Source organism: Nycticebus coucang, chromosome 1 (genome assembly GCF_027406575.1).
Source record: "Nycticebus coucang isolate mNycCou1 chromosome 1, mNycCou1.pri, whole genome shotgun sequence".
NCBI lineage: Eukaryota > Metazoa > Chordata > Mammalia > Primates > Lorisidae > Nycticebus > Nycticebus coucang.
The window spans coordinates 133,661,449-133,673,672 of NC_069780.1; the positions used below are offsets into that span (position 1 = coordinate 133,661,449).

Consider the following 12,224-nt stretch of genomic DNA (forward strand, 5'->3'; position numbering starts at 1 on the left):
ATGGTTTTTTTCCTGTGGAGCCCTCTCCCCCTCTTTTTTTTTTTTGCAGTTTTTGGCCAGGGCTGGGTTTGAACCTGCCACCTCCGGCATATGGGGCCGGTGCCCTACCCCTTTGAGCCACAGGCACTGCCCTCCCCCTCTTTTTAATAATTTTGGAGGATGTCTGGCAATAAATTGTAAAATAGAAGAAAAAATTTCTAAAAATAATATGAAGGTCTTCTAACTTTTCTATGTAGTTTTATAGTTCACAACTCCTTTTCATTGTACATCATCTCAGCTGATAACCCCAGTGAAAAGCTTCGGTTTCATTTGGAGTAGTTTTTATTACGTGTAATTGAAAAGCATAACGTGTAGTATTTTCTCTAGAATACCTTCTTCTGATGTATTAAGTGCCACTAGAAAGGAGTTAGAGGTCTGTTTTAATATTCTACCAATGTTTGTTTTTCTTCTTTTCTTTTTCCAAATGATAGATTTTTACTATTTTTGCTGATATGGAAAGTATAAAATGTTTTTAAAATACAGAAGTATATAATATAGAAAGTGAAAGGTCCAAAGCCCCTATTCTTTTCTTTTTTTTTTTTTTTGAGACAGAGTCTCATGTCACCCTCTGTAGAGTGCTATGGTGTCACTGCTCACAGCAACCTCGAAGTATTGGGCTTAAGCGATGCTCTTGCCTCGGGCTCCCAAGTAGCTGAGACTATAGGTGACCACCACAACGCCTGGTTATTTTTTGTTGCAGTTGCCATTGTTGCTTAGCTGGCCTGGGCCAGGTTCGAACCCATCAGCCTGAACTACAGTGAGACCCTGTCTCTAAAAAATAGCCAGCCATAGGCGGTACCTATGGCTCAACGGAGTAGTTGAGATGGGAAAAATACTGTTTCTATGTAAATATCCCTTCTACTAGAATAGAGATAAGAGCTGAGTGAGCATGCTACCAATGCAGAAGGGGTATTTACATAGAAACAGTATTTTTCCCATCTCAACTCGGATATATGGGGCTGGCGCCCTACTCCTTTGAGCCACAGGTACCGCCTATGGCTGGCTATTTTTTAGAGACAGGGTCTCGCTGTAGTTCAGGCTGGTCTCGAACTTGTGAGCTCAGGCATTCCACCTGCCTTGGCCTCCCATAGTGTTGGGATTATAGGGCTAAGGCACCACACCAGCCATCTACATTTATATTTTTAATCTGTTTGGGATATTTTGGCATATGGGAAAGGAACGGCTCTAACTTTATTTTTTCAAATTGCTTACTGGTTGTCCCAATATTATTTATTGAATAATCCTTCTTGTTGCCACTATTTAGTAATGCCATTTTTGCCATATATTAATTACCAGATATTTATAGTTCTATTTCATACTTTTTGTTTCATTGATCTATTTGGACTATTTCTATTTCATCACTGCATTATTTTATCATCCTTGGCTTTTATCACATTTACATATCTGGTAGGGAAAAATGTCCCCCCACATAGAGTAGCTGGTTAGTGCAGTCATCCTAATCTTCTTTGGTACAAATAGCAAGTTCATTGCAGTATGGGAGTTTAACCACCGTGCCCTCTTCCAACTCGTGTTGGTAGGATTTGCTTGGTGTTCCTGGGTGGTTTTTGGAATTCTGAGAGAAGAAATCCATGGGTACTTCTGAGGGAGCCTGTTCCTTTTCCTGTGTTGAATGACAAGATGTGTCTTTCTTAGCTTGGGGTACTATAACAAAATTATTATTATTTTTTAATTAATTTATTTTTTATTGTTAAATCATAGCTTTGTACATTTGTGCAATCAAGGGGTACAATGTGCTGATTTCATATACAATCTGAAATATTCTCATCAAACTGTTCAACATAGCCTTCATGGCATTTTCTTAGTTATTGTATGTAGACATTTGTATTCTGCATTTAGTAGGTTTAGCCTGTACCCATTCTAAGATGCACTGTAGGTGTGGCCTCACCCATTACCCTTCCTCCACCTTGACTTCCCTCCTCCCTTCCCCTCCCTTGGTCCTTTCCCCATATTCTTGTGCTATAGTTGGGTTATAGCCTTCATATGAAAGCTATAAATTAGCTTCATAGTAGGGCTGAGTACATTGGATACTTTTTCTTCCATTCTTGAGATACTCTGCTAAGAAGAATATGTTCCAGCTCCATCCATGTAAGCATGAAAGAGGTAAAGTCTCCATCTTTCTTTTCTTTTCTTTTTTTTTTTTTTTTGAGATAGAATCTCACTGTGTTGACCTCGGTAGAGTGCCGTGGCATCACAGCTCGTAGCATCCTCAAACTCCTGGGCTTAAGCGATTCTCTTGCCTTGGCCCCCTAAGTAGCTGTGACTACAGGTACCCACCACAGCACCTGCTTGACTATTTTTTTGTTGTAGTAGTCGTTGTTTAGCAGGCATGGGCCGAGTTTGAACCTACCAGCCCTGGTGTATGTGGCCGGCACCCTAGCCACTGAGCTACGGGTACAGAGCCTATAACAGAATTCTATAAACCTAATAATTTATTTATTTATTTATTTATTTATTATTATTACTTTTTGAGACAGAGCCTCAAGCTGTTACCCTGGGTAGAGTGCTGTGACAGGTGCCTGCCACAATGCCCGGCTAAGTTGTCATTGTTTGGCGGGCTTGGGCTGGATTCGAACCCGTCAGCTCAGGTGTATGTGGCTGGTGCCTTAGCCGCATGAGCCACAGGCGCCGACCCCAAACATAATAATTTATTTGGATATTTTTCTAGGAACTTGGAAGGGAAGGAAAGTTAAGGCTTCAATTTGTCATTTTGAAAACAAACTATGGTATTTTGGGAATTATATACTAGTGTTAATGTGTCTTAAAAAGTGGCCTAAACTGTTAAAAACAGAAAGTATTGGGGGGCGCCTGTGGCTCAGTTAGTAGGGTGCTGGCCCCATATACCAAGGGTGGCAGGTTCGAACCTGGCCCCGGCCAAACTGTAACAAAAAAATAGCTGGGCATTGTGGCGGGCACCTGTAGTCCTAGCTACTAGGGAGGCTGAGGCAAGAGAATTGCCTAAGCCCAAGAGCTGGAGTTTGCTATGAGCTGTAATGTCACAGCACTCTACTGAGGGCGACAAAGTGAGACTCTGTCTCTAAAAAAAAAAAAGAAAAGGCCTGTCTGTGGCTCAGGCAGCTAAGGTGCCAGCCACATACACCTGAGCTGGTAGGTTCAAATCCAGCCCGGACCCTGCCAAACAACAATGACGGCTGCAACCAAAAAAAAAAAAAATGCCCGGCATCGAGGCGGGCGCTTGTAGTGCCAGCTACTTAGGAGGCAGAGGCAGGACAATCACTTGAGCCCAGGAGTTGGAGGTTTCTGTGAGCTGTGATGTCACATCACTCTACCCAAGGCAACAGCTTGAGGCTCTGTCAGGAAAAAAAAAAAAAGTATTAGTGATGCTTAAATCTATATTATTTTCTATACATATTCTTTGCCTTCATTCATTCTGAGAAAAAGAAATATCAAGTATTGTTTAATGTTTCTTCTTAATTAATTTGAAAACATTAACACATAAAAGTAGTAGTTAAGAAATTATTATTATATGCAAGATGATTTTTAATAACATTTTGCAGTATCTGTAAAATCCTTGGGTCATTTGTCAAAGCAGAATAATGATTTATGATTATATTTTATTCTAGGCATGTCTTCTCCCGAGATTCAACTTGGTTTCAAATTCAGAAAGGATCTGCAAGAGCAAATGAGTGAAAATAAAATGATGTGTGTTCTTAGTGAGGATACATTATTAGAGGTGTGTAACTTGTTGACTGAATACATACTTGTTAAAAATTGGAATTACTATGTCTTAGAGTACCAGATTACTAATGATAATTCTTTCTATTATTTTGCGTGTTTCCTCTTCCCTTATAATTAAAGAGGTTTTTACCTCTTTCTTTTTTTTTTTTTTTTTTTATTGTTGGGGATTCATTGAGGGTACAATAAGCCAGGTTACACTGATTGCAATTGTTAGGTAAAGTCCCTCTTGCAATCACGTCTTGCCCCCATAAAGTGTGACATACACCAAGGCCCCACCCACCTCCCTCCTTCCCTCTTTCTGTCCCCCCCATAACCATAATTGTCATTAATTGTCCTCATATCAAAATTGAGTACATAGGATTCATGCTTCTCCATTCTTGTCATGCTTTACTAAGAATAATGTCTTCCACGTCCATCCAGGTTAATACAAAGGATGTAAAGTCTCCATTTTTTTTAATGGCTGAATAGTATTCCATGGTATACATATACCACAGCTTGTTAATCCATTCCTGGGTTGGTGGGCATTTAGGCTGTTTCCACATTTTGGCGATTGTAAATTGAGCGGCAATAAACAGTCTAGTACAAGTGTCCTTATGATAAAAGGATTTCTTTCCTTCTGGGTAGATGCCCAGTAATGGGATTGCAGGATCAAATGGGAGGTCTAGCTTGAGTGCTTTGAGGTTTCTCCATACTTCCTTCCAGAAAGATTGTACTAGTTTGCAGTCCCACCAGCAGTGTAAAAGTGTTCCCTTCTCTCCACATCCACACCAGCATCTGCAGTTTTGAGATTGTGATGTGGGCCATTCTCACTGGGGTTAGATGATATCTCAGGGTTGTTTTGATTTGCATTTCTCTAATATATAGAGATGATGAACATTTTTTCATGTGTTTGTTAGCCATTCGTCTGTCGTCTTTAGAGAAAGTTCTATTCATGTCTCTTGCCCATTGATATAAGGGATTGTTGGCTTTTTTCATGTGGATTAATTTGAGTTCTCTATAGATCCTAGTTATCAAGCTTTTGTCTGATTGAAAATATGCAAATATCCTTTCCCATTCTGTAGGTTGTATCTTTGCTTTGGTTATTGTCTCCTTAGCTGTACAGAAGCTTTTCAGTTTAATGAAGTCCCATTTGTTTATTTTTGTTGTTGTTGCAATTGCCATGGCAGTCTTCTTCATGAAGTCTTTCCCCAGGCCAATATCTTCCAGTGTTTGTCCTATGCTTTCTTGGAGGATTTTTATTGTTTCATGCCTTAAGTTTCAGTCCTTTATCCATCTTGAATCAATTTTTGTGAGTGGGGAAAGGTGTGGGTCCAGTTTCAGTCTTTTACATGTAGACATCCAGTTCTCCCAACACCATTTATTGAATAGGGAGTCTTTCCCCCAAGGTATGTTCTTGTTTGGTTTATCGAAGATTAGGTGGTTGTAAAATGTTAGTTTCATTTCTTGGTTTTCAATTCGATTCCAAGTGTCTATGTCTCTGTTTTTGTGCCAGTACCATGCTGTCTTGAGCACTATGGCTTTGTAGTACAGACTAAAATCTGGTATGCTGATGCCCCCAGCTTTATTTTTGTTACAGAGAACTGCCTTAGCTATACGGGTTTTTTCCGATTCCATACAAAACGCGGAATCATTTTTTCCAAATCTTGAAAGTACGATGTTGGTATTTTGATAGGAATGGCATTGAATAGGTAGATTGCTTTGGGAAGTATAGACATTTTAACAATGTTGATTCTTCCCATCCATGAGCATGGTATGTTCTTCCATTTGTTAATATCCTCTGCTATTTCCTTTCTGAGGATTTCATAGTTTTCTTTATAGAGGTCCTTCACCTCCTTCGTTAGGTATATTCCTAGGTATTTCATTTTCTTTGAGACTATGGTGAAGGGAGTTGTGTCCTTAATTAGCTTCTCATCTTGACTGTTATTGGTGTACACAAAGGCTACTGACTTGTGGACATTGATTTTATATCCTGAAACATTACTGTATTTTTTGATGACTTCTAGGAGTCTTGTGGTTGAGTCTTTGGGGTTCTCTAAGTATAGGATCATGTCGTCAGCAAAGAGGGAGAGTTTGACCTCCTCTGCTCCCATTTGGATTCCCTTTATTTCCTTGTCTTGCCTAATGGTATTGGCTAGAACTTCCAGCACTACGTTGAATAGTAAAGGTGACAGAGGACAACCTTGTCTGGTTCCAGTTCTAAGAGGAAAAGCTTTGAGTTTTACTCCATTCAGTAAAATATTGGCTGTGGGTTTGTCATAGATAGCGTCAATCAGTTTTAGAAATGTGCCACCTATGCCTATACTCTTCAGTGTTCTAATTAGAAAAGGATGCTGGATTTTATCAAATGCTTTTTCTGCATCTATTGAGAGGATCATGTGATCTTTATTTTTGCCTCTGTTAATATGGTGGATAACGTTTATAGACTTGCGTATGTTAAACCAGCCTTGTATCCCTGGGATGAAGCCTACTTGATCATGATGAATGACTTTTTTGATGATAAGCTGTAATCTATTGGCTAGGATTTTGTTGAGAATTTTTGCGTCTATGTTCATGAGTGAGATTGGTGTGAAATTCTCCTTTTTGTTTGGGTCTTTTCCTGGTTTTGGTATCAGGGTGATGTTTGCTTCATAGAATGTGTTGGGGAAGATTCCTTCTTCCTCAATTTTTTGGAATAATTTCTGCAGTACAGGAATAAGCTCTTCCTTGAAGGTTTGATAGAATTCTGGTGTGAAGCCATCTGGACCAGGGCATTTTTTGGTTGGAAGATTTTTTATTGTTTCTTTGATGTCAGTGCTTGAAATTGGTCTTTTCAGGAGCTCTATTTCTTCCTGGCTGAGTCTAGGGAGAGGGTGTGATTCCAAACATTGATCCATTTCTTTCACATTGTCAAATTTCTGGGCATAGAGTTTCTGGTAGTATTCAGAGATGATCTCTTGTATCTCTGTGGGATCAGTTGTTATTTCCTCTTTATCATTTCTGATTGAGGTTACTAGAGATTTTACTTTTCTATTCCTCGTTAGTCTGGCCAATGGTTTATCTATTTTATTTATTTTTTCAAAAAACCAACTCCTTGTTTCATTAATTTTCTGAATGATTCTTTTGTTTTCAATTTCATTGATCTTTGATTTGATTTTGGATATTTCTTTTCTTCTACTGAGTTTAGGCTTAGATTGTTCTTCTTTTTCCAATTCCATAAGATCTCTTGTGAGATTGTTGATGTGCTCTCTTTCTGTTTTTCGAATGTAGGCATCTAAAGCGATGAATTTTCCTCTCAAAACTGCTTTTGCAGTATCCCACAGGTTTTGGTAGCTTGTGTCTTCATTGTTGTTATGCTCAAGGAAGTTAATGATTTCCTGTTTTATTTCTTCCTTCACCCATCTGTTATTCAACAGAAGATTGTTTAATTTCCATGCCTTTGGGTGGGGTCGAGCATTTTTGTTAGAGTTGAGTTCCACCTTTAGTGCCTTATGGTCTGAGAAGATACAAGGTAAAATTTCAATTCTTTTGATTCTGTTGATATTTGTTTTGTGTCCCAGGATATGATCAATTTTGGAGAATGTTCCATGGGGTGATGAGAAGAATGTATATTCTTTATCTTTGGGATGGAGTGTTCTATATGTGTCTATCAAGCACAGTTGTTCTAGGGTCTCATTTAAGTCTCTTGTTTAATTTCTGTTTAGAGGATCTGTCCAGCTCTGTAAGAGGAGTGTTAAGGTCCCCTGTTATGATGGTATTATCAGATATCATATTGCTCAGACTGAGTAAGGTCTGTTTCAAGAATCTGGGAGCATTTAAATTGGGTGCATAGATATTCAGAATTGAAATGTCTTCTTGTTGTATTTTTCCCTTGACCAATATAAAGTGACCATCTTTGTCTTTTTTGACTTTAGTTGCTTTAAATCCACATGTATCTGAAAATAAGATTGCAACTCCTCTTTTCTTCTGAATGCCATTTGCCTGAAAAATTGTCTTCCAACCCTTGACTCGGAGCTTTAATTTGTCTTTTGAAGCCAGGTGTGTTTCTTGCAGACAGCAAGATGGATGGCTTGTGTTTTTTAATCCAGTCAACCAATCTATGTCTCTTCAGTGGGGAATTCAAGCCATTAACATTTATTGAGATAATTGATAAGTGTGGTAGTATTCTATTCGTCTTATTTTGTGAGAGTCCATTGCTTAGTTTTATCTTTTGCATCAGTGTGGAGGTTTGGTTCTGTCCTTTGATTTCTGAGTTCTTACTTTGCTGCTGATCCGTTGTGGTGGTCAGTGTGCAGAACAGGTTGAAGTATTTCCTGTAGAGCTGGTCTTGTTGTGGTGAATTTCCTCAATGTTTGTATATCCGTAAATGATTTGATTTCTCCGTCAATTTTGAAGCTTAGCTTAGCAGCGTACAGAATTCTGGGCTGGAAATTGTTCTGTTTAAGTAGATTAAAGGTAGATGACCATTGTCTTCTTGCTTGGAAAGTTTCATTAGAGAAGTCTGCGGTCAATCTGATGGATTTGCCCCTGTAGGTCAACTGGCGCTTACTCCTGGCAGCTTGCAGAATCTTTTCTTTTGTCTTGACTTTGGACAGGTTCATCACAATGTGTCTTAGAGAAGCTGGGTTAGAGTTGAGGCGACCTGGGGTCTGATATCCCTCTGAAAGCAGTGTGTCAGAATCTTTGGTGATATTTGGGAAATTTTCTTTTATAATATTCTCTAGTATGGCTTCCATTCCTCTGGGCATTCTTCTTCCCCTTCTGGAATTCCTATAACTCGTATGTTGGAACGCTTCATAAAGTCCCATAATTCTGACAGTGACCGTTCTGCTTTCTCTCTCTTCTTTTCTGCCTCTTTTACTATCTGAGTTATCTCAAAGACTTTGTCTTCTACCTCTGAAATTCTTTCTTCTGCATGGTCTAACCTGTTGCTGATACTTTCCATTGCATCTTTAAGTTCCCTGATTGTTTCATTTCCTTCAGCTCTGCTATATCCTTTTTATATTCTTCATATCGTTCATCTCTTATTTGATTCTGTTTTTGAATTTCCTTTTGGTTATTTTCCACTTTATTAGCAGTTTCCTTCATTGTTTCCATCATTTCTTTCATTGTTTTCAACATGTGTATTCTAAATTCCCTTTCTGTCATTCCTAACATTTCTGTATAGGTGGAATCCTCTGCATTAGCTACCTCATGGTCCCTTGGCGGGGTTGTTCCGGACTGGTTCTTCATGTTGCCTGGAGTTTTCTGCTGATTCTTCCTCATGGGTGATTTCTTTTATCTGTTTCCTTGCCCTAATTTTCCTTTCACTTCCTCTTGCTCTTTAAGTTCTCGTGCCTGTGGACTTGTCAGTTGTGTTTGTATTAGTTTTTCCTTCTCGTGTCTTTTGTTAGGAGGTCTGAGTGCGGAATGGCAGCTCCTCTCCGAGCCCCACAGGTGTGCGGGCTGCTCTCGTGTCTCTCCCACTTTTGAACATGAGGGCCGAGAAACCGGTTTTTACCTCTTTCAACCAGTCATGCTATTTTCTTTGTTGCAACTTTGATGAATGCCAGCTGTTTTAGGAAGATTTAAAATACAGTTGACCCTTGAGCAACTTGAAGGTTAGGGGCACAGGGCACTTAACTACTAATAGCCTATGTTGACTGGAAGTCTTACTGAAAATATAAACAGTTAATTAAAACACATTTTGTATGTTATATATATTGTATACTATATTCTTAAAGTAAGATAAGGAAAAGAAAATGTTATTAAAAACATCATAAGGGCCGGGCGCGGTGGCTCACGCCTGTAATCCCAACACTGTGGGAGGCTGAGGCGGGAGGATTGCTTGAGCTCAGGAGTTCGAGGCTTGTCTGAGTGAGAGTGAGACCCCAACTCGTGAAAAAAATGGCAAAACCCAGCCGGGCGCAGCGACCAGCGCCTGTAATCCCAGCGGCCCCGGAGGCTGAGGCAGCAGGGTGCCCAGAGCCGGAGTCCTAGGTTGCGGTGAGCTCCGACGCCACTGCCCTCTGCTCAGGGCATAGGGTAGAACTCTGCCTCAACAACAACAACAAAAAAAAGAACATCATAAGGAAGAGAAATTAATATGCTAGCTATTCATTAAATGGAAGTGGATTATCATGAAGCTTTTCATCCTCATCATCTTCACATTGAATAGGCTGGGGAGGAAAGAATACGGGTTGGCTTTGGTTTCTCAGGGTTGACAGAGGTGGAAGAAAATCTGTTATCTTAAGTGAACCTGCACCGTTTAAACCTGTGTTCAAGAGTCAACCGCATTTCTTGTTTTCCTCTCTTATAACTTTTACGTAATATATTTCTCTTCCTGATAGAGATGTGGAAGTGAGAAGAACAGAAGTTAAAATAGAGTATAATCATTACAATTTTCATCTTCATTTCATGTCAGAGATTATTTTAAACTTGTGAAGAAGATACTTGTTCGTATGGTGTAATTTGATATGTAGGCCAAAAAAGACTTCTGTTTTCTTGTGTGTGAGGGTATGTGTGTGTTTACGTATTCTAAGAATTTTTATTTATTTGTTTCTATTTGTTTCTTTTTAATGCAAACATCATGGGGAAAAGTAAAGGATGATTCAGTTAGTACCTTGGCACAAATAAGTTAGCTAACTAGGCCAGGTACAGTGGCTCATGCCTGTAATTCTAGCTCTTTGAGGGGGCTGAGGCTAGAGGACTGCTTGAGCCCAGATGTAGTTTGAGACTAGCCTGAGCAACATAGTAAACGTGCATCTAAAAAAACAAAAAAATTGGCTTGGTGCCTGTAGTACACCCAGGCTGGCTGGTTTGAACCCAGCCCGGGCCAGCTAAACAACAATGACTACTGCAACAAAAAAAATAACCAGATGGGCATTGTGGCAGGAGCCTATAGTCCCAGCTACTTGGGAGCTTGAGGCAAGAGAATCCCTTAAGCCCAAGAGTTTGAGGTTGCTGTAAGCTATAATGCCATGGCACTCTACTGAGGGGACATAGTGAGACTGTCTCAAAAAAAAAAAAAAACAAACAAAAAAAACCAGGCATGGCATCATGTACCTGTAGTCCTAGCTCCTCAGAGGCTGGGGCAGGAGGATTGCTTGAACCCAAGAGTTTAAGGTTGAGATGAACTGTGATTGTGCCACCACACTCCAGCCTGGGCAACAAAGTGAGACCCTGTCTCAAAAAACAAAAAATAAGAAAAAAAATCCCTAAATTTGAGTACTTCAGTCTGAGAGAAAGATATTTTAAACACATATTCTCAGCAGTTCATCAATATTATGTACTATATTCTTACATAGTATGAAGATTCATACTAAGATTCTTACACAGTATGAAGTATGAATATTCTTACATATTTTTACTATGTAGGATATAGTATATAATACATATAACGTACAAAATGTTTTAATTAACTGTTTATATTTTACTTATGAATGCCAGTAATGGGTGTTCTGTTCTACCGAATGCGAGGTAGTTTGTGTGAGACATCCTGATGTGTCCTGGAGATCTAGGGTTGGTTGAGCTGATTTGCTTGGCCAGAATCCTTCCACTCCACTCTCAGTAATATGTGATTCAGTGAAAGAGAGAGATCTCATATAGTAAGTAGAAGATTGTTTTTGGTTCAGGATATATTAATAGATTTGTTCCTCTTCCAGATGCTAACACAATTAACCTGTCTTTCACCTCTCATACTCTACCCCAGAAAATGAAACAATAGGAAAACTCTACAGTTTAATGCCCTGGTCAAAATGTTGGGGGATAAGGTCAGGAGAAAAATGCAGTTATATGTATCAAAAAGATACAAAGTAATGTGTGTCCCGTATGAAATAATTTGTTGACGTATGCCCTTGCATATTTTGTTAATTAACAAATGAAGAACTCCAGCCCCCACTGTATTCAGTCACATTAGCTCTTGGGTTGTAGTTTGTATAGAGGAGGAAATAAACTCAGCTGTCAGGAGCAACCTTCCCTCTTACTTACTTCCTTATCTTTTCCATTTACCTTATATTGATATGGTGAAGTGAATAATTTGCCCTCAGTAGGAAAAGTTACTATTCTTTAGTAAGGTAAATGAAATGAATATTATAGGTATTTGAAAGAATTGCTTTGTGGAGGCACAGAAATACATAGTAAGTGTATAAGCAAGCATTAAACTCTTTTGAATTAATTTTTGGAAGTTTCTAGGTTTATCTCTTGAAATTCTTTCTCTCTGGGCCTCTGAGCTTTATGTACATGTGGAGCCAATATAACCTTACATATGTAGCAAAGTATTATCAACAAATAACAGTGACCATTAATTGGAGAAGATAAAGTTCTCAGAGTGATTTATTATTTTGTTATATGACTGTATTAGTGAACACTAAAATGCTTGAAAGTTTACGCTAATGGCTTTATTTTCAGAAAGCTTTTTTATTGATCATAGAAACAAACAGAGGCCTCCCAAAGAGAGGTTTTTTTCCTAAACATCTTCGATGTTAACATATTTAAGGTAAGGATTCCTTTTA

At 38.9% G+C, this 12,224-nt stretch overlaps 1 protein-coding gene across 2 annotated transcripts in view; it reads left to right on the forward strand.

Moving 5' to 3' along the window:
• Positions 1-12,224, forward strand: part of ANKRD31 (ankyrin repeat domain 31) — a 216,026-nt gene that overhangs the window by 19,023 nt on the left and 184,779 nt on the right. For both annotated transcript variants that reach the window (XM_053596250.1, XM_053596252.1), the window contains exon 3: positions 3,642-3,751. In XM_053596250.1, the coding sequence (XP_053452225.1) occupies positions 3,642-3,751 (110 nt within the window). The remainder of the gene's footprint in view (positions 1-3,641; positions 3,752-12,224) is intronic.